This window comes from Engraulis encrasicolus, chromosome 17 (genome assembly GCF_034702125.1).
Source record: "Engraulis encrasicolus isolate BLACKSEA-1 chromosome 17, IST_EnEncr_1.0, whole genome shotgun sequence".
Classification (NCBI taxonomy): Eukaryota; Metazoa; Chordata; class Actinopteri; order Clupeiformes; family Engraulidae; genus Engraulis; species Engraulis encrasicolus.
This window is the reverse complement of record NC_085873.1, coordinates 9,096,248-9,118,771: the sequence shown is the minus strand read 5'-3', so window position 1 is coordinate 9,118,771 and position 22,524 is coordinate 9,096,248. Positions and strand designations below refer to the sequence as shown.

Here is a 22,524-nt window from a genome sequence, read left to right as displayed (position 1 = left end):
GTTATTTTTATCTTAATGTCATAGCTACCCCCCTGACTCCGTTGACTGACATTCTTTTCTCCTGTTTTCACACTGGGCTCAACGCGGCAGGAAATGCAACTCGTCTTTGACACATTATCAACCCTCAACAGATGCTATTTATAGTTGACCAGTGAGAATATCGTGGTGGTGTCATATCTGCTGTTCACGTGTATCGCCATTGTCTGTAGTGAATTAATAGTTTTCACCACACACTAATCTGCTTTTAACAGTGAACAAAAACCACGAATCTCAAGCCAAGCCCAAACACTAAGCTAAGATTTAGCTCAGCTAACTAGCTATCTGGCTAACTCGAACAGCCCTGTTTCTGGTTTTGCCATTCGGCCAGTAGGCTAACCGCACTTCAGACTAAGCCAAGTCGTTTACAAGCTTGCGAGCTTAATTTAGCATCCACACAGAACTTACCCATTTAAACAGCGGATTCTAGAGATTCTTTCGCATAGCATATGGAGATAACACAACCAAAATGCGCACCCTTGTCTGCCTGACCACCGAAAAAGCCCACCTCACCGGTGTCAAAATAAAGAGCGTGATGGTACTGTCAGCAGAAATATTCTAGTAAGAGGAGATAGAACAGGTACATAGAAATTAACGGTGAAGATTCGTAACGCAAATATGGCGTCTACCCGCACATCTCCCGCCTTCCTGGTAACAAGAGCCAATGTGCCTGCTGAGTTGCGTTGCCAGTGATCCAATCATCTGGCTGCATCGGCGCACGCGAAATTATGCACATGCTCAGTTTTGAAAAGCCGTTGCTCTCGTGCCGTTATGGAACTACTGCGCCTGCGCTCTGTCAAAAAAAACCGTGAGAAAAGTGGCTCAAAAAGCTTTATTTTGACTCGTATGACACAACCAAGTAGTCTAGATTGATCAGTTTTTCACGGTCGTTTCAACCATATGGTTTTCACAACCGCTGGGTTCCCCTCCGTCCTATACTCAGTTTCCCCATTCATTTTTCCCATTGACTCTCAGATCTGGTCTACTTAATCGCGAAATAGCACCCCGGAGGCGTCACCAAGATGGCCGCCATATGTCCCCTCTCATTCTAGAATCTCTCTGCTGTCAGTAGACTACATTAACCGGAAATGGCGTTCTGGTATTTCCTTTCAAAGCAAGCATTTGTCTGATGGTATGCTGAAGCAAAGCACGACTTTCTTAAAGAATAATCTTGTCTTTAACCAATCGTTCTTTTTCAACGTGTTTATCCAGCAGGGGAGGAAACCGTGAAATATGTGGTGATTTTTTTTTTAACATCGCTGTCTGCAGTGAGTGAATTGTAAAGAGTTTGGTGGGGTGAGTTCAGCGTGGACACTGCGCCATCTAGCTACAAACTTGTTACACAATGTTTCAATCTTGGAATTAATTCAAGTTCAACGGCAGTAACACTTTAACCATTTTATTAGGCACTTACACAAGCCATGTTTAACAAATAAACACATTCACATTGAGTAATATGTAAACATGTTATATGAAATACATTCTGCACATTTGTTCCGTTTCATAGAAATAGGCCTACATTTATGAAAATATTGGTGCATTTTCAATCTCCCAAGTCAGCTTATAAAACAGTTACCGAGTCATAGAAAACTGTCAAATGGCAATGAAATGCAGAATTGAAGTGCAACAAAACACAAAAAAACTAATTAAACACCACTTTAAAAATAAGATTGCATATAAAACCAGGTAAATCAACAGATGCATAAAACAGGCAACTGAGGATGGCACAAAAACATTTTCTATTGTGTGTTTTTTTTCTTCTTTTCAATGTTCATGTTGGTGTGACGTATTTCACAGACAAAAGGAACATTTAGGCACTAAATGTTAAGCTATCAGACACATCAACATATAGGCTACCATTGCTTCATAGCACTACCACCTCGATTTTTTTTAATGCGTTCTAAAATAGCTCCAACATGAAATAAAGTCAATGCACTGAAGGTACATTTGCTGCCTATCTTGCTAGGTTGGACAGCTTGATTTCTGTGGAGTAACTTACGTGTCAAAGGTGATTTAAGTCATAAACCTGATTTAGTTAACTGAAAGTGCAGCGAGGGGGGGTAGAGTTGCCTGGCCAAATCTGACTACGTAGATCTGCAGCATGAGGAGGGGGGTCTACTGCAGAACTCACCACTACAGTGGTTCAGGCAGAGGTGCAGTTTGTCACCAGGTTAGACAGGCAGCCAACTTTGGGCGATCAAGCCAACAGATGAGGAGAACACCTCACACTTAAAACTACTGTAGTGGAGTTTTTTGTTTGTTTGTTTGTTTGTTTTTTGTTTGTTCCCTTCCTTTCAACATTTGTTAGGGGCCCCAACCTACCCTAGAAACGCCTCTGGGTTCAGGGTTAAGTATGAAAACAACATCACTCATCAGGATTAACCGGATGCCAAAAACAATGCAGGCTCTGGAAACATCCCCTCTTCATCATTGCAGAGGTCACTGTGCGTGCGCATCTGCTCACTTAGAGTAAAAAAGTGTAGGTAGGTGAGGCTCTCAGTTAATTCAATGTTAAAACAATGTTATTACCTTTCAGAGGTGATTTAAGTCAAAAACCTGATTTAGTTAACTGAGAGTGTAGCAAAGGGGAGTAGAGTAGCCTGGCCGGCACTCGAACCTTGACCTTCTGAGGTACTAAAGTGGGGCTCTGAACATTATACCAAAGAGACAAGCATGTCGACATGAGTCAGAGCACACTCACACTGATGGTCACTCCATCACACTGCCTTCCTCTTCGAGAAGCACACCCATGACACACTCATGGCAGAGAGACTTGAAAGTAATCTTAGAATCTCTGCTCATAGTGGTTCCTCATGCAAATGCCCACCATGCTTTTCCCTGTCATTGTGCCCCATGTGTGCTATATAGCATGCTTCACAAATCACTGGGGACTCTCGCATGGGGTCACCTATCCTATCCTATCCTGTGGGTCAGAATGATTCACAGACCCAAAAGCCATTACATACACCACTGGAATGGGGGCCCAACATTTTTTAAAGGGACTGACAAGCTCTATAAGTTTTCCTGGTTATAGGCCTCTGAGGAGAGATAAGGGCATTATATTTGTACTGTAACTACAGAAAATACAATGGTTTCTTTTTGAATCAGGTGTGCCTCTGGGTTAAATAAACCAGGTTAGTCCTTTATAAACCTTTGCAGTAAACTCCCCTTGCAGAGGTGCCAACCCTCATGTTCAGAAAGGATCAACCCTGCCCCAAAATTCCATCCATTATCAGCCGCACATACTCAAGCGCTCAAGCCACTAGATTAGTGAAGTCTCCTGTGTGTCCTAGCAAAACATGGCAGGGTGTGCAAGTCAAGCTTCTGTCCCCCGTCCTTTCCTGGTCATCCCGTCCTCTTGCCACCATGTGGGCCGGTTTCCATGGAAATGACTACTGTAAACGTTCCCTGATGTCAACCAGCAAAGAGCGACTTTTGAAGGGCGTTCCCCCATTCACTGTACATCTCGATTGCAATTGAGAGAATAAGCTGTGAAAAGTGGGGTTTTTTCAGATACTGAGTGAAAACTTCAATCATTGATGTTTTTAAAGATATTTTTGGTCGTTTTTAACTTTATTGAGGATAGGCCATTAAGAGAGGTAGACAGGAAGCGATTGGGGAGAGAGACGGGTAGGAGTCGGCAAATGACCCCGGCCGGACTTGAACCCGGGTTGCCGGGGTAGCAGCCCAGTGCCCTACCATTAGAGCCACGGCAGGGCCAACTTTGTTCATTGATGACACAATGTCACAAGGCCAGAGGCGACAGGAAAGGATGGGAGGGAAGAGTTTGACTTGCACTCAGGGTTTTACTTTTTTATCTTTCTGAACCCTGATTTGACACTTCTTTCCCCCTGGTCACTTTGTGTTCTGCTAATGACTGTACATTGTATGGACACGGTGACAGCATGGTTCAACAGCCTTGAAGCCTTTTCAACTGTCAATTTGTGAAAAGATTAAAACAGGATTTTCTGATTAGAATTGGCAACCAGAAACGCCCACTCGCCCTCTTGTCCCACCCCGAAATCGAACGGTTGTTTCTGATTGGCAACCAGAAAAAAAAATCGGTAGCGAAAAATCGACAGTTGAAAAAGCTTCCAAAATCTGTTTAAACTGAATAAAATGGAACCTTGATGTCCATTCTAATATACAGTCATTTGCGTTCTACTTTGTGACGGACTCCCAAGGGCAGATGATCTCCTTCACAGCTGCTCTTGCGGAGCCAGGACTCTCCTGCTCGTCCTCCGAATCGATGGGATAGATGCGGCACTCCGGGGGGATGTCCACTTTGATCTGGAAAAAGCTGAGACACAGCATAGGGAAGGTGGCTATTGGTGGCTATACACAGGCCGGACTTGAACCACCCTGTGGCATGCAATTGATGTATTATCTTAATCTTTGTACCAAACATCCAATCACACACTCCAGTACAGTATCATTGTACAGTATTTACATTGCACTTTTGTGAAATTACATTCAAAACATGTCTGTTCTACTGTATATACACAGGACACATTAGTGCCAATTGAAATTGTGGGCATCCTGAAGGGAAGTTTTGGCCTTCACAGTATCAGCATTGCCCTGGTAAATATGTGGTAGCCAATGTAAATAGAACAATAGCGATGGATGTGCACTACCTGTTTGTCACAACAAAATATTGTTCAAAAGGTAGAGGGCTGGGGGGTTGCGGCATTCAAGTAGTAAAACTGGTGGTGGTTTGAAGGTGCTCTTTGGCCAAGACGTAGAAAATATCAAAAAAAGGCAGGACGCCAAGGCACTCTTCTTAGATAAAACCGCTTTATTATAAGGCTATTTCATGTTAGAACTTAAATAATTAAAAATACTGCCACTGACAAAATATTGTTCTCGACTCAATTAGATTTTCTCCAAAGTCTGGTATGAGTGCAACTTCATCTGGTATTAGCCTATAAAGACCTGAAGAATGACTCACTTTGCCAGCCTGCGGTGCTGAGTGTTCTGAGGCTGCGCCTCGGCACTACCCAATGGCGTGACCCGGCCACTGCCCGCCGCCACGGCACACTTGGGCGACAGGCTGGCGAATACCAAGGAGGCGTTGCAGCCGCGCCGCAGCAGCCTGCCAAGGGACAGCGTCATACGGGGCCGACTGGCCACTGGCGTCTGGCTTCCCTCCTCATCTGCATTTAAACAGATTACACCACACTCACGATTAAAAGGTGGCCAACAAAAACTGTGCAACAAGAAAGAGAAATGTATGCATTCTTAGATCATTTTTGTTCATTTAAGGCTACAGTTATATGGTGATGATCAAAAGATAAGACACAAAAGTGGCATCTCATCTTTAATTGTTCGATGCCTGTTACACGATTGCGAGTGGAATCGACAAAATATTTGATCTGAAGTGTCTTACACAGCAACCTCACTGTCAGGTCCTGAAGACGCAAAATTCTGGAGAAGTGTTACGTAAAAGTCCATGGGACGTGAACATGTTTTGGCTTTGACAACCTGGGTCGTCTTCAAAACTCCCCACTCTGGTAGGGGTCTTCAGATTTTTGGGTTTTCAAGCCCCAATGGTTAGGTTGCCGTGTAGACAAAAAGCACTTCTGATAAAATATTTTGTCGTTTTCCCTCACAAATCATCCTCGTATAAACGGCCCCTACTAGTTGACCTTCGGGCAGTGACCTTCCTCAGGGCCCTGACACCGGTCTCTGACTGAAAGCTTGGTTAAATGAACAAAAGGATTGAAGAGTGAAGACATTTTAGGAAATTATAATTCAATATGTGGGCCTACATTTTCAATACTATTCTTTGCAGTATGTGGAAAAAGGGATATGCAATTATTGCCAGTTTCATATATCACCTCCATGTGTATCCCATATTAATATACAAAAGATAATTGATATACTGTAGTGTATATTACTATATAATGTATATATAGAACATTTTATTTTAGTATATGAAAATTCTCATTTATGTCTACTGCCAAAATACATTCATATCATTAATACATTGACAACTTCTATATTGTCATGTAATACATTGAGAAGTATATTTTTGTTGCATATGGGCCCTCACCTCCTCTTTCAGACGCCATGCCCACTGAGGTCTCAATACTCTCTGTGATGGAGGGGAAGTGGGAGGCTGTGCCCGTGCCCATACCTGGCCCGGTGGCGTGGGTCCCATCGAAGCGACGCTCGGAGGCGGGCGTGCTGTCGATGGCCACACTGATGGGAGAGGGGCAGGCGGCAGTGTTGGGGAGGGTGATGGCCGAGGCCAGGCCTCCAGGAGAGGCCAGCGACTGGGTCTCGCAGATGCCCGAGTACACCGCCAGGTGGGGCACCGGGGCAGTGAACCGACACAGCTGTGGATTTAAAACAGTGGAAGAGAAAGGCTTTCAGTAGGCTATAACCTGGCCATATTATCCGTAAGCGTCCGCTTCATTTTCAATTCCCTATGATGGTATGGTAGGACCAGTCTACTTTCATTATACAGCTGAGTCAACTTGAACAGAGATTTCTCAGCATGTTTGGAGATGGGCCAAATGATCGCTTTTCAGCATTCCATTCCTGTTCCTATTTACTGTTCTATTCCATTCAATAACTCTTTTTATTGTATTACACCAAAATAACAACATGCTATAAGCTACAGGTCACTGTGTAATTAACCGCTTGCTGCAGATGGGGTCGCCGGACAGCCTATTCACTATTTGCTCAAAATACTCAACAACATCAAAACAACATTGCTATGAGAGCCTTAAGTAACAGATTAAGACATAGCCATTACAATTTTGGTGACAGTAAGGTTATAACATAGGTTCTGTGCTAAGGGGTCAATTACTTAAACAGTTGTCCATACTTGATTGTTTGTTATTGTTGTTGGGGAGAATGATGGCAGAGGAGGCCAGCAGCTGGGTCTCACCTGTTCCTAACTTCTGTTCAATTCAGTTAAATATTCCATTACTATTGTATCTCATTTGAGAAAAAAAACCATGATGCTGGGCAACAGAGGTCGTTGTGTAATTACCTTACCAAAACAGTTGTTTATGTTTGTTTATTTTGGAAAATGAAAGAGCGATGTGGCTGAGCAATTGTGGGAGAAACTTACCAGATGATGATGATGATGATAATGATGATGATGATGATGATGATAAGGACATGAGGCAGTGCAATTCCTTAACCCAACAATAGAAAACATAAGGCACCATGTGATGAACAGAATGATACATAGAAAAAGAGGATAGTTTGCTGTGTTTGACTTTATTGCATGGAGGAAGACAAACAGAACAAAATGATGACAAAGTCACTAAACCAAAAGTACATGCAAAGCCATGAAGACAGTGAGTCAACAAAGTCGATGACTAGCAACAAAAAACATCATGCATTGCAGAACATAAACAAAAGCACTTAAATAAAAGCTGACAAAGAGTTAAATAGCTGTTACATGCCCAATGCAATCTACTGTGGCAGAACAACCAGCCTCACAACTTTGCAATTGTGAATTGTTAAACTTTGAAGACATAGCTCCTGCTAAGAATTTGATGTTACCAGAATGGCACTGATCAAGTCGTGATGTATTACTAAATGTGTAATGTCGTAGAAGTTTAGTACTATGACTGTAAAGTTATTTATAACTAGGCCTACTATTACAGCGTTCCTCTGGTAGAACAGTCCGGTGTGCATTATAATTAAAGCAGTGGTGGCCTTTGTTTCCAGGGTTATTGGGCCACTTAAGGAACTGAGACTTCCAGTTTTGCTACGCCCACGACCAAAGAAGTGTTTGCTCAGTTATAACAGAGAGGTGTGTCTGCCTTGGATTGAGAAAGCAACAGCCTCAATGGAAAAAAGAGACACGACAAACAATGATGACAGACATGATGTATGTGTCATTGCAGCACAATAACAAGAGTGCAGTGACTTGTTGCCAAGGATACAAACATAGGAAGGGACTGAGTATTTGTATTGCGTCCTCCTTATACTATGTATAAACAGCACATTGTCGAGAAACCTTTCTATGTTAACATATTTACCACAAACAATACAGGCTTCAGTCAAGGTTTAATAATACCCATGTGTTGAATTTTGACATTTTGTCAACTATGAAATATGGAGAGTGCTAAATATGTAATAAATATAAGTTTAACATTGTCCTAATGTGTGATGGCCCTTTTCTCCGTGAAACGCACATGTAAAAAATCGCTATTTACGTCAACATAATGCATGGAATTAGTGACAGCTGTGAGTGTCGTTCCATGATTGTTGAAGGGGTATCCCAATTCGTAGCGGGTGCGTTTCAAGCCCTACACCTTACAGCTTCGTTTGAAAGCACTAGGGGCATGGGGAAGGCGTAGGGGTAGGGGTAGAGATTAGTAATGGGAAAGGCCCAAATTCCAAAGCCTAACCTTGACTTTTAGGTCCCATGGATTCAAAAATCTTACTCTGTCCTCAAGCTCATTCATAAATACTGTAACTTCTAAAGCGCAGTACGTGAGAGCCTTTCTACTCTGCCTAAAAAAAGCCAATTTTGCCCGCAAGGTTTCACAACCTAATCTTGACGTTTTGGTCCCATGGATTCAAAAATCTTAAAAATGCACTCCATCCTCAAGACATGAAGCTCAATCATGCTGTAGCTTCTAAAGAGCAGCATGTGAGAGCCTATCTACTCTGTATAAAAAAAGCCAATTTTGTCCGCAAGGATGGAGGACCCAAGGGATACTAAACACAGCAGCAACAGCGAACCACCACTGTGGTGCTCCAGATCAGTTCTCAGGGGGGTCCTATGTATATACTAAACCACAGGGGTGCCAGTGAGGGGGATGTGGAATGATACAGGAGACAAATCATACACAGTAAAAAAAAATGCAAAGTTAATTTAACACTTAGAGAGCCGATCTTCTAGAGTGTGTTGGTTCTCAGAGTACTCTCTGAGTGTTAAGTTAACACGGCACTAATTATTTTGTATGGAGCCTAGAACTTCAGTGGCCCAATGTAGGACTAATGCTATGGGGGTGTGGTGGATGACTCCCCAAAATGTTTTAGTCTCCAGTGGCCCGACAATATCTAGCCGGTCCAAATCTAATCTGTCTAGCCAGTCCTAATCTGGTCTCCTAATCACCACATTTCCCAATCGCCCTAATTGATCACTAGTGGTCTCCCATGTCTGGGCCCAACCATAATCACCCTCTGGTCATACACAGGACATTTCGCAGTGTCAATTCAAGACTATTTAAGACTTTTACTGTCATGTCCAATTATGTGTATAAGGAATTTGTGTATGTCTTGTATGTGTGTATTTATGTGTGACACCTTAATTTCCTTCAGGATTGATAAAAGTCTCTACTCTACGTTACTATTTTCAGTTTCAGCCGTGACCAGGGCCACCCTAGTATTACCTTCCTATCATCTCCCTCTGGCCATTGTGTCAGTATGAGTGGCAGATCATGGCAGCAGTTCAGGCCTTCGTCTGCAGTTTGCTCATGACCTGGGAGATGTCTAACTATGACCTCCATCTGAACAAAGAGGCCTGTATGTCTGTATGTAATTACTATATACTGTATTACATTATTTTACACTATACTATACTACATATTATGTTATTATGTAATATAGGTCTTGGCAGCATCTCAGGCTTTCTTCTACAGTTTGCTCATGACCTGGGTGATGTCTAACTACATTACCTCTTATTATTTTACTATATACTACTATACTGTATGCTATGATATTATGTCTGGAGGTCTTAGCAGCATCTCAGGCCTTCTTCTGCAGCTTGCTCATGACCTGGGTGATGTCTACGGGGGCGCTGGCCGCCAGCTTGGCCTTCTGCTCCTCCTCCATCTGGCGCAGGATGATGGGGCTCAGGCTCGGCCGGCGCTTCTTAGCGTTCTGCTCAATCTGCGCCTCACTGAGGGGAGAGAAGGAGAGAGGAGGTGGAGATGGAGAGATTGAAGGGAGGGTGCGAGAGAGAGAGAGAGACAGAGACAGAGACAGAGACAGAGGCAAATAGAAACAGTGTGAGAGATTGATCAAGAAAAGGTAAACGAAAGTAAAAGTGAACTCAAAAGAGTTGTAAAAAAGTGTTTTTGTTACCAATGACTATTTCTGAAGCTCACAGATGCCCAAATTAAACTCAAGTCTCATCTATTTATGCTGCACTGTGTCAAACACAACACTGGCCTACATTTTATCAGCAGACCAACGAAGAAGCATAACTAAAAGAGAGACATCAATTTCACAGCCTAACCTTGACGTTTAGGTCCCATGGATTCAAAAATCTTAAAATGTCACTCTATCCTCAAGAAATGAAGCTCATTAGGGCTAGAGAGTGGAAGCTCGTAAAAGAGTGTTGTCTGTTATTCCACTTGGCAAGACAAGGCCTGCACTCCTACTCACTTGAAGTTGTGGGCTGCTGGGTCAATGGCTGCCGTCTTAATCTCATTATACACAGGGGATTTGATGTAGCGTCCATACTTATCCTTCAATCACACAACAAACAAATACACAATCTGACATTAGGGCATAGAAAAGTGACTGAGGTCTTTACGCTTGTGTGTCATGGGCTTATTTTTCAGTTTCTGTTGAGAATCCAGAGAGTCAAGTTACTTTATTAATAATAATAATAATAATGCATTTTATTTAAAAGCGCCTTTCAAAAAACTCAAGGACACTGTACAGAGAGAGGCAAAATAAAACAAGACAGATAAACAGATTGTAAACAAAAAATAAATATATAGAAAAATAAATAAAAATAAAATAAAACAAAATAGAGTTAAAGAATAGGCTAACTGAAACAGATGAGTTTTAAGTCTGGATTTGAACAGGGGTAAAGACTCAATATTGCGGATGTCAGGGGGAAGCGCATTCCACAGCAGAGGAGCAGAGCAACTGAAAGCTCTGTTCCCCATGGTGCTGAGACGGGCAGAAGGGGCAGAGAGGAGAATGGAGGAAGAGGAACGGAGGGGGTGGGAGGGAATAGCAATGTGAATAACATTAGATAAATAAGGATGGGCAAGATTGTGGATAGCCTTGAAGGTGTGGAGAAGTATTTTAAAGTGAATTCTAAATTATTAGTAAAAAATATTAAATATAAAATATTAGTAACCCGTGGGCAAACTGGTTGAATGAATTGATGGATTGATGGATTGATGGATGGATGGATGGATGGATGGATGGATGGATGGATGGATGTATGGATGGATGGATGGATGGATGGATGGAGATATACTCCATTACATGCTGGATAGCTAGATACACTAGTATGGATGGATGGTTTGATTGATGGGTGGATGAACGAATAGAAATCAGTGTACGCTGATGACCTCTGACCTTCTTCATGAGCATGTAGATGTGGGTCTGGGCCGCGTCCAGCACAAAGCGATGGGGGTGCTTGAGTCCCCTCACGGTCACCTCCATGGTCCTGCCGTCGATGTTGATCCACCGAGGGGCACCACGCGCCAGGAATGTCCTGAGGACCAGGAGATGAGAGAGTGATGTGTGCAGTACAGAATACCATGCGGTGCAGTGCAGTGCAAGCATGCTGTATGCATACACACACACTGGCAAACATGTGAATACACACAAACAAGTACACAAACACTGTATACAAAGGCGCGCGCACACACACACACACACACACACACACACACACACACACACACACACACACACACACACATACACACACACACACTGAAACACAAATATTTGTGTATATGCATTTACACAGACACATGCCAACAGCACTATGCAGACAAATATTGGTGCATTTCCAAGCATACATACACGTACATACACACACACGCACGCACACGCACACACACACACACACACACACACACATCGGCGTCGTTAGACAATTTTTACCCGGGCACGTGCCCTGGTATGGATCTGCGGTGCCAGGGTAACGGGCACTGATTTTTTAAATTAATTTATTTATTTATACCTTTATTTTTTATTATTTAAGTCTGACTCATCAGGCAATCTACAGAATACATGCTTGCATTTTTTTTCTTAAAATAGGCCAAGACACTTAGTTAGAATTTAGAATTAGTTAGAATCTAAGTCTGACACGGACGCAGCCTGCCCTACCCTAATCAGAATCCAGTTGCCGCCACGGCCACTATAGCTCTCGGAGCATATTGCTGAAATGTTTAATATTTTGTGTGTAGGTGTGCGTTGATGACAATGTAAGTACATAATTTCTGTTTGTATTTATGTTGTATTTCATCCTCTGGTGTTTGTTAGATGCTGTTTAGTCTGGTAACCCTGTAATTTTGGTTTTACCGCGAGCTCCATTCATTTCAATGAGGAAATGTCTGTTTCTTAAATGGCTTCCTGCTAATTTCTTGGTTTAAAGTTACATGAGTAGTCCGGTTTGGAAGTGCTTCGATAGTAGTTTCGACCTGTGGTGTTGTTTCCACCGTTTTGTGACTGTTTGAGTCAGTAATTTAGCTTCCAAATATTGCATTGTCGCGCTATGGAGACATAAGCTGTTCACGTGAACACTCGTCTTGATTTTATGGCGGCAAGAACCGCTTCTTCAATTTGTGGTCTTAAAGCGCCACCCTGTGGACACTAAGTGTACTGCACTTGATTTTCCCTGGATTAACCCCTTAAGTGCCTAGTTCTCACTTGTATAATTACTGTATTACTTGCCACTTGCAGTAATTCGTTTTTTTCCCCTGCCACATTGATGTTACTGAGGTGCAATTAGGCCTATATTATTATGTATATATTGTAATGTAACTTGATGGGCAGTCATGGGTGAGCGGTTAGGGCGTCAGACTTGCATCCCAGAGGTTGCCGGTTCGACTCCCGACCCGCCAGGTTGGTGGGGGGAGTAATCAACCAGTGCTCTCCCCCATCCTCCTCCATGACTGAGGTACCCTGAGCATGGTACCGTCCCACCGCACTGCTCCCCATGGGGCGCCACTGAGGGCTGCCCCCTTGCACGGGTGAGGCATAAATGCAATTTCGTTGTGTGCAGTGTGCAGTGTTCACTTGTGTGCTGTGGAGTGCTGTGTCACAATGACAATGGGAGTTGGAGTTTCCCAATGGGCTTTCACTTTCACTTTCACTCACTTTGATGTGCATATTTGACTACCTAATTATTATGAAACTGTATATTCTGCATAGTTTAGTATGGTGCAGAATTTGCCTGAATAGTTTCTAATGACTCTTTCTGTATATGTTTATCTTGCAGAAACCACACATTTATCACACACCTTCTGTAATGTATCCATATCTTTACTACCATACACTGAATATGTATGCAACTGTTCAATGAAGAACACTTTTGATGTCTGGAATCAATAAATCTCTTAATATCACCTAAAGTCGCAGCGGTTCTCTGACCGGAACACATAGTCAGTGAGGGGGCGACTAGCCATCAACGTACACGTCCGTCACACATAGCTTGCATATAGAAGAATGCCCTGTTTTTGTTATTCAGTTTTTTGGTGTGTCAGGTATGTAGAGTTATGGAAGAAGTAGGACTATGTTGTACTAGTAGGCTAGTAGTTAGCTATTTTATGATATTTTGCTGGCATCTAATTCCGGTCATTGAGATAACAAATAATTCAATAACAGCCTACTGTATTAGTTAGCCTATAATTCCAATTCAACTCAAACAACATTGTTCTCTCGGATATCACAGGGATAAAGCAACAATACATTATCTCTGCCCATTTTTTAAAAAAAAATAATTGCCCAATTTTTTTTCAGCTCGCGCGCTTCGCGCGCTCGCATTTCTTTTTGGTGCCCAATTGTGCCCCTGTATAGTATTGGGTCTACAGACGCCCCTGCACACACAGAAACATCAAAACAAGGGCCTAGCAATGCAAACAAGATGTTTTCTTCCATGTAACTTTCATCTGGCTCTTGAAATTGCAAATACGGACCAACTACATAGACACTGTCACCAAAACATTCACTCCGGCAATTGAAGCACAAAGCAAACACACACTTGCATTGAAGTGCAATATATGAATATGAATCAGGACTTGAAAGGAGGCACTTACTACATTATCCTCAATTACAGTACAATTCGTGGACTACAGATGAGCGTGTGCGGCTGCATAATTTCCAAGCCCCTTTGTCCTCCTCCGCTCTTAGCTGCTCTTGGTGGGGGAGGGGGGGGGGTGCTTATGTATTGTCTGTTCATTTAGGGCGCTTACATAGTCGACATGGCCGTAACTACCATTGAGGACACAGAGGTCATGTCCTCTGTATTTTTTTTCAGAGATGAAAGTATTTATCTATGGTGAAAGTTTGACTGAAGAGCTTGAAGCATTCTGAATGTACAGTATGCAGTACATCGCACAGTATTTGACCTCGGTATTTGAAAATGTCTTGTTACAGCCCTGATAGTCGACGTTTCCTAATAACCTAAATAACCTAAATAATAATAGCATATACGTCCGCAAGGCTACGCACCCCTACGCTTTGGCCCCCATGATGTGTCAATGCGTAGCAAAACGCATCCACTGCCATTTTGATACTTGGCCCTTATTACAGTATGCATTGTTGTTGGGGTAGGCATTTGCGTCATTGCGGAGAGAGCGGTAATGTACGCAAACAACGCAAGTTAACACACTTGAATGTGCGTTAGCGCGCATTGCTCCCATAGACTATGACGTTGGATGTTTCTGAAAGCAGATCGGTTTTCGAGTGTTTTAAATCTTATTTTAAAAACATCCCTTTTCGGAAGGCAAAATGCACCTGTCACAATAATGTTTTTCATCCACATGTCATGTTTATACACAAAACGGATAAAAAATATCCGCTTTTAAAGGTATCCTCATACACCTGTGTAACCAGCACCTATTTAAGTGAAGTCTTCTGCGTCAGTACGTCACTCGGAGCTCGAGCCAGTAACCTACCAGTCAACACTGCTGTTCAGACATTGGGAGGCACAGCACGATGCTGCTGAGCTTAAGATCCAGACCAATAGCTCAGCTCTACGGATACTATATGAGGCTGAGGGAGGGAGGTTTACTAACGCTCTACTAACGCCGAACTCTGTTAGTTGGCATCCATTCCATAAGACCCCTTACTTGTAGATATGCTGGGCTTTCTCATGTATCGATGATGCAGAGCCCCATTTCACCTCCTCACACGCCTCCCAGAAAGCCAGATTCTCACCTGGTCACACCGCAAAAAAAAAAAAACACAGAACAAAAACGATATTATCAATCAATCAAACTCAATCAATCAAATTTAGAGCACATTATTATACTTGGCTGTTTTTCAATGTGTTTGAGAAAACGATAGCTCATATAAACCTAGACAAGTTAATCAAAGGTATAACATTTCATTTAGCAGACACTTTTATCCAAAAGCAATTTACAAAGTGGGAAAACAAACACTTGTGGATGCTGAACAGAATACATGAAATGCTGTATGCACATAAACTCACAAAATATTTTTGTACATCACTGTTGTCTAAACAGGAATTATCATTTTCATCATTCAGCCACCAGACAATGGCTGGTAAAACACGATAAACACACTGCTGGATGATTTTGGGGTTAGTGAATTTGAACATTTACTTTGACAATGGCTGGTAAAGGATTCTACTCTGCAATACCACCCCTTCTATTTACTAGCATATGAAGAGCTATTTTCCATTTTTTTGGAAGTATTCAAAAAACAAATTTTTATTGTGCCTCTCAGGTAATGTCATTAAAACCAAACAACACTGATTTCCTTCTACACAAGTAACTTGGCAACTAGTCTACATTTACGGATGTATCAGTAAGTGAGGTACCTAATTCTGTGCTGGTTGGATTAAATTTGGGGGGTTTCTTTTAAGGTTTTTAGTTTTTTTAAGTAAAAACAATGTCTAGCCACCTCATTGGGTAACATGGAATGACTAGTGTAACCGCTATGTAATACCATGAGCTAGGGTTGTAGGCCTACTTACACCAGGAATCTACTTCTACTTTGACTTTGGCCACCTCTGTACCAAAGTCTCTCTCTATAAGTCCCTCCACTTGGACGTTTCGTCTCAGTGTCTCTGCCTGTAGCCTGCTTCTCACCAGACTTCTGTGTGTGTGTGTGTGGCTCTGGAGCCCTCTGGTGGAGCCACACACACACACACACACACACACACACACACACACACACACACACACACACACACACACACACACACACACACACACACACACACACAGAGGTCTGGGACACTGCAGGAATGCTACATCTCGAGACAGAAAATTGTCGGAGCATTATAGACTATGTATGTTGACGAACAGAAAACGTTTTTGAAGGAATTTGTTGGCGGCGAGGACGGTCAGAATGATTGATAAAAAAATGCCTTATGAAGGCAAAGCCAACGTGTGCTCTCCCAGACCTAGTAGTATAGCTCACGAAGCTGCACGGAACTACACAGGTCAGACAAGAGGCCAGGTAACTCTGCCTGTACTCACTGCTGAACTCCTTCTTCAGGAAGAGCCGGAAGCCATCTCTCCCCAGCGGGTCACTCAGCAGCTCTCCAAAGCTGAAGGTCCAGCGCTCCACTCTCATCTTTGTTGGGTTCTCCGCACTTTTAATACACATGAAACAAACAAATAAATATTCATATACAAAGACGTGTATACAGGTCCACATGCACACGCACATGCACACACACACACACACACACACACACACACACACACACACACACACACACACACACACACACACACACACACACACACACACGTGTGTGCACGCACGCACGCGCACGCATGCCCGCACACACACACACACACACTCCACACCACAGTAATCTATTCAAAGACATTTTCATGAGAAAATGTACCTGACTTGAGGAAGAAAAGATTCAAAATCATAAGTGTTCAACCAATTACACACAGTATCTCCATGAGGGCAGTAAATAGTTCCTGGGGTAGGAATGCTATGATAAAAAACGACTCTAGCAGGACCCTCTCTGCAGGTTTATGGCCCATAAATCTGGAGAATGTAATCTTTATAGTGGGAGGAGAGCAGTGGGTTTCAAGCGCAACATAAATTCCAATGGAGTATTCCAGAGGCACTGGTTCCCAAAGTTTTTTCTGCAGTGAGTTCTTTTGAACCTAACAATATTTTCGCTATCATCTCATCATCTCATATCATCTCGCTGTTGATTTGCCGTTTTTATGCAAAGTTCCTTTTGTCTGCGACCCCCCTGTAGAACTTGCCTGGTTAACACCAGACCTAATCACAAGTGAGTGTCTTTCAGATCGAAACGATTGTGTAGAACTGACGGCAGTATGGGAGTCCCCAGGCTACCGTAGAAACTCCACGACCCCCCAGGGGGTCCCGACCCCTAGTTCGGGAACCACTGAACTACTCAAAAGTAACAAAGTTCCTATGCCCAGGTGAGGTGAAGTGTTAAACTCCAATGCTTTGGCATTATAACTTCTTTGCCTACACATTTCACTTGACATTGGGCACATGCACACTTCGCCAGTTTGATGCATTGTGGTTAGAAAATTCTAACCAGAATGCATCAAACTGGCAAAGTGCGCATGCGCGCTGCCTAGCAAAAGCAGCACTTCAGCATTCATTCGGCAATTTGTGAACGTGAGCACCGCCATTTTAACATGGGGGAAACCATTTAGCTTGCACAGGTTCTAGTACATAGCAGACACGTGATTGCAATGACACTCCGACTTAGTATAATTATGAAGAGCGCTGATGTGTGGAGTCAGGATCTAGTCCACTTACTAAGGCATGTTGAGTTTCCAGAGGGAGTTATCCTCCGTTAGCCAGGGGTTACTGGGCAGAATCGGGGCCAGGAAGGGGTCATGCGACGTGTAGGTGGTCATGTACTTTACAATACTGCAGAAAAAGAAGTTTGGTGAGACGGATTTGCCAGTGAATTTGATGGATTTTAATTAGGGCAATCTGGACAATCTATACAATGAACGTAGTAGTAGGAGTAGTAGTAGTAGTAGTAGTAGTAGTAGTAGTAGTAGTAGTAGTAGTAGAAGAAGAAGAAATAGAGTAGTAGAGCAATAACTAAAAAGATTATTAATTAATAACAGTAATAGATAAATAAAGACTAATAGATAATAATGAATAAACATACGCTCCGAGGGACACTGATGATTTAACCCTTGGTCTCATGATGCACTGCTCTGTGAAAATAATCTGCAGTGAAAGAGAAGAAGAAGAAGAAGAAGAAGAAGAAGAAGAAGAAGAAGAAGAAGAAGAAGAAGAAGAAGAATGGATCAGGACATTCATTAGTGAGAAAGTTATTTCCTTAGAAAATGATTGCCATTTTACGGAGCTGTCCTGTTTTTAGGGCTACAGTACATTTGTGTTAGGCAACAAACAATTTAACTTGCGTCACTTACGATTCTTCTGTAGAAGTCTGACGTGTTGGCCTGAAAAGATGATGTGGAAGAGCAATACATCAGATTCTGGCTGAGAGCACCAGTACAACACATGCAATACAATTCAATACAACCCCAATAAAATGCAATACAGTACAGTACAATACAATACAATACAAAATGGACTTTCATTCACACCCAATAATAAGATACAGAGCCGCTGATAGCTGATCAGAGCCACAGTTTGGTACCCTGGAAGGTCCAAGATGAGATAGTCCATAAGGGGGCAACTCTATTCCCCTTCGCTATAATGGGTCTGACTGGCATGTGGGTGGGCACAGGCACACTTTAACCCACCTGTGGCTACACTTCTTTTGTGAAACAATAGTACGGAGCAATGCACTGGACTACTGTATTGCAATACATTTGGAAATACATTTCAATATGTATTCAATACATTTGCATTAAATGAAAAGGATGCAATTATTTCCTTTGTCATAATACGTATATAATGTATAATATTGTAAAATATAAAATAAAATAAAATAAAATGGCATAATAGGCCTAATTGTCCTGTAATATATTGGAAAATATATTTCTATTGTGTAAGGCACAAGGCAGGCTGAAATGGCAGAGAGCATGCCCTGGCATGTATTCGACAACTCCTTCTGCCCTCAACTACAGTAGATTTGATGTATGCTTTAGAGATAGTTCAGATAATGGACAGGGCTTTTTTCTGAGACAGAATGGAGACAGAATTCATTGAATTGAAAAATGTTCCTGTGTCGGTGTAGCTCTTTGAAGGCAATGTGTTCCGAGAGAAATATGGCCTTTGTTGAACTGCACACAAAAGCAGGTTGACAAAATCTACAAGACAAAAGAGAAAAAAAGAGACAAGGAAATTACAGGGTTGTACAAAGGTTAGAACATTTTTGTAAAGAAAACATCAGTTATGCAAGTTAAATTGGAACAACCTTCAGACACAAAAATTCTCTTTAACTGATCGACTCTAAAGCGAGTGAAAAATGTACTTTGTTGTCCTGAAAGGAAAATTAGTCTGCATTGCCACTGTATCAGAGGATTACACTGCTCATACATAAAAACAACTGAACATGTAAAATAGTTAAACAAATATAAACAAAAACAATAAGAGAAAGAACACAACACAGTAACTAGTATAACCTTTACACAGTGACAGCTACCGATATCTGAACAAACTGAGCAAATGCATTAGTGGCAGACAGCACATATCAACTATAAATAAATAATTCCTGTCCTATCCTCTTCGGCAATCATTTCTGACCTTTCTCAAAGGTCTCGCTCCTGTGGTGGAGAGATTGCTACAGAAGCCAACCAACTGACTTACAACTTGAGGCTTAAAACTCAGAGCTTAATTTGAGCCTATAAAATGACAAAGCAATCTAGCTCTTTTCTCAAACGCATATCCATTTTCAAAAATATTCAAAAACTATGTTTTTTCACTTATCATTCGTGTTTCCATGTTTAAATTTGTTATGGAAATATCAGCTAACATCGACCTAGTTCCAATTGCCCTGATGCTGTCAAAAAATATGAAAATTATATTTCAATGGCTATCATACCGATTTGGAAAATAAATCTTCATGGCCCCTTGTGTCTTTTTTGCATCTGAAACGCCCTCGTCTTCCAGACAATGGGTACACTCATGTTCATTTCTTTTTTCTTTCTTTCTTTCTTTTTCTTATGTGTCATGCCAAATAGCACGAACAACTTCAAACTCAGTCAATCTAAAAAGTTCACTCACTCTCTACTGTGACCATGTCCCATGCACTGAAAACAGAAATATTTCAGACACGGCAATGAAGTTGTGATGTCTCATTCATTACCGCTGACCTTTTGTGTCTTTACTGGGACAGAGAAAATCGCGGACTGGTGGCCCCTTTGTGCCCGTTCAGGTTTTGTTGAAAACACTCAACTGCATCATAACAACATTGGGTAGCACTTTACTTGACACTAGCATTATACACATGACATAACCGTGTCATAATAGTCTCAAAACAGTGCCATGACATAGGCGTGGACAAGTCATGGACAAATCATAAACATGATGTCAATGTCATAAACATTTTATGGTCATGCAAAGTTGACATTGTTTGGGCTTTACCATTACCATTAGTATTATGACACTCTTATGTCATACGTATGACGCTGGCGTCAAGTAAAGTGTTACCAACATTGGTTTGACATTACTGAGAGCTATAAGTAATAGATTAAAACTGGGTCATTAAAATAGTAGGGTACAGTAAGGTTGTAATATAAGCACTGCACAAAGGGAGAGCGATAATATGATAACGTGAATAGTTGTAAATGTGTTTTCTTTGTCATAGGTTAATGTATGTCTGTGTCTGAAACTACTTGATTGGCTGCCGTTGGCTCCCGGGCAGAAAAGACGGTTAGTCTCAATGGGATAATCTTGATTTAATAATGATTTAATGGGAAAAAAGATGGGGTAGGGCTGGGAAACGGCCCAGGGCGGATTCGAACCTGGGTCCTCATGAGCAATATACCCATGGTGCGACATCCCTCAGACCACTCACCTTTTACCTCGCCCTGGTTGGGATCCACGAGACGCAGCAATCCCAAGTCCATGGCACTGACTGTTTCTGGCTGTACAAACACATGGGAGTTCAGGAAAACAGAGGTTACCATTTATTCACACAGGGAAAATTCGAGTTTTAGTGTTGAATGTGGATTTTAATTTCAAATTGTGTATTCGTAATTGTTTTGGATTTAACTGACGTCCAAAGTCCGGGTTCTTTGACATTTTTTCTTTTCTTTTACATTCTTTACATTTTACAGAATTGAGTTTTATATGTCGCAGTAGACTGGTGATCATATATACCTTACATACATTCGCTCTAAAACAGTGTTCAACTCCCAACATGTTAATTCAACACCCAAACAGTTGAATTAATACAACAAATAATTGGGACCATATAGAATAGTGTTAAATTCACACTGCAACTTTTACTGTGTGAGAGTGAGAGGCATATCACAATCAGTCACTTGAGAGTAGCACTGACCTTGTTAGCAAACCAGTCAGTCTCCCAGGGCCATTTCAAGGTATTAAGTGACAAAGAGGGACTTAGGGCCCCCTTTTTTCCCTTCAAACTGTTGGAGAGGGAGGCCCCTCAAAAGAGATTTTGATAGTAGTGTCATGGCACTTTTTGGTCTTTAAATTTGAGGAGGTTTTGCCTCTCACTCGCAATGTTGTTATGGCTCATTCTTTTGAAACTCGGCTGTCGGTAGACCTGAGGTTGTTCTCCCGCCAACCGTTATAAATGTGTTCTATTGCAACAGCTGGGGACAATACGAATGTCTGAAAACACTAATGTTAAACAAACTCGGAGTACACCGAAGTACTCCGTGGTTGTGTTTCGGAACCCCGAGTTGAGTATCCGCTCTTTTGCACTTTCCCGAGGCGGAGGTCTGGGTTTCCGCCAACCGAGTTTCAAAAGAATGCACCATCATTGCTGTTGTTTGATTTCCAGAACATAACCAGGGGCCTGTCTTTCAGCTGGGGGCCTTAGGCGATTGCCTAGTTTGCTTGCCTGGTTGTGACAGGCCTGTCCGTCTCTCTGGGCTGTCTGTCTGTGTCTGTGTCTGTGTCTATGTCTCTATTTCAGGACGTCCAGTGCCCATGTGGTGTCCCTGTCTGTATCTGCTGCTTAGCGAGCTATTGCATTATGCATACAGCAAACTCTAACAAGGCATGTCGTGTGTGTGAACTGTTAAATATGTATGGCTTTAACACCACTGTGTGTTTTCCTCGAAAGGAAGGAGAGAGAAAATCAGTGAGGGCACACACACCACTGTGAAGAACAGAGCGTCCTTCCATGTGCACAACAAAATAATAGACTAACCGCCGACTGCTATGCAGTATATTTTCTAGTCTTTATTCAGCACCTAAAAAGTCCAAGTTCACTGATAGTGTTGGTCCAATTTACTTAGTGTTAAATTAACACTACGTAATCTACCTTGTAGAGATGTCAATCCTGTCTTCGGGGAGCTAAACCCCTACCGTGTTTCTCTTCTTGCCTGTGCACTTCAATCAAGTAATTTCATCCAGCAGCCTGATTTGATTCAGTCAATCGACCGGTCTGATTTGTGTGCTCGCATGATGGCTCTCTTCAAATGGTTTATAAAATGACTG

The 22,524-nt window shown here is 42.1% G+C and overlaps 2 protein-coding genes across 5 annotated transcripts in view; both read right to left on the bottom strand.

Annotated features, from left to right (window-relative positions):
- mrtfab (myocardin related transcription factor Ab) overlaps positions 1–582 on the bottom strand; it is a 56,268-nt gene extending 55,686 nt beyond the window's left edge. For all 4 annotated transcript variants that reach the window (XM_063221717.1, XM_063221719.1, XM_063221718.1 and 1 more), the window contains exon 1: positions 445–582. The gene's annotated coding sequence lies outside the window, so the exon portion shown is untranslated. The remainder of the gene's footprint in view (positions 1–444) is intronic.
- A 3,615-nt stretch (positions 583–4,197) lies between these two features.
- The window catches only part of rgs9b (regulator of G protein signaling 9b), a 35,175-nt gene continuing 16,848 nt past the window's right edge, over positions 4,198–22,524 (bottom strand). The window contains exons 9-20 of the mRNA XM_063221727.1: positions 20,916–20,978; positions 18,354–18,383; positions 18,086–18,147; positions 17,722–17,835; positions 16,437–16,552; positions 15,060–15,147; positions 11,332–11,470; positions 10,399–10,481; positions 9,787–9,910; positions 6,161–6,374; positions 4,985–5,189; positions 4,198–4,336 (exon numbers count right to left, since the gene is read on the bottom strand). Coding sequence (XP_063077797.1) covers positions 4,198–4,336; positions 4,985–5,189; positions 6,161–6,374; positions 9,787–9,910; positions 10,399–10,481; positions 11,332–11,470; positions 15,060–15,147; positions 16,437–16,552; positions 17,722–17,835; positions 18,086–18,147; positions 18,354–18,383; positions 20,916–20,978 — 1,377 coding nt within the window. The remainder of the gene's footprint in view (positions 4,337–4,984; positions 5,190–6,160; positions 6,375–9,786; positions 9,911–10,398; positions 10,482–11,331; positions 11,471–15,059; positions 15,148–16,436; positions 16,553–17,721; positions 17,836–18,085; positions 18,148–18,353; positions 18,384–20,915; positions 20,979–22,524) is intronic.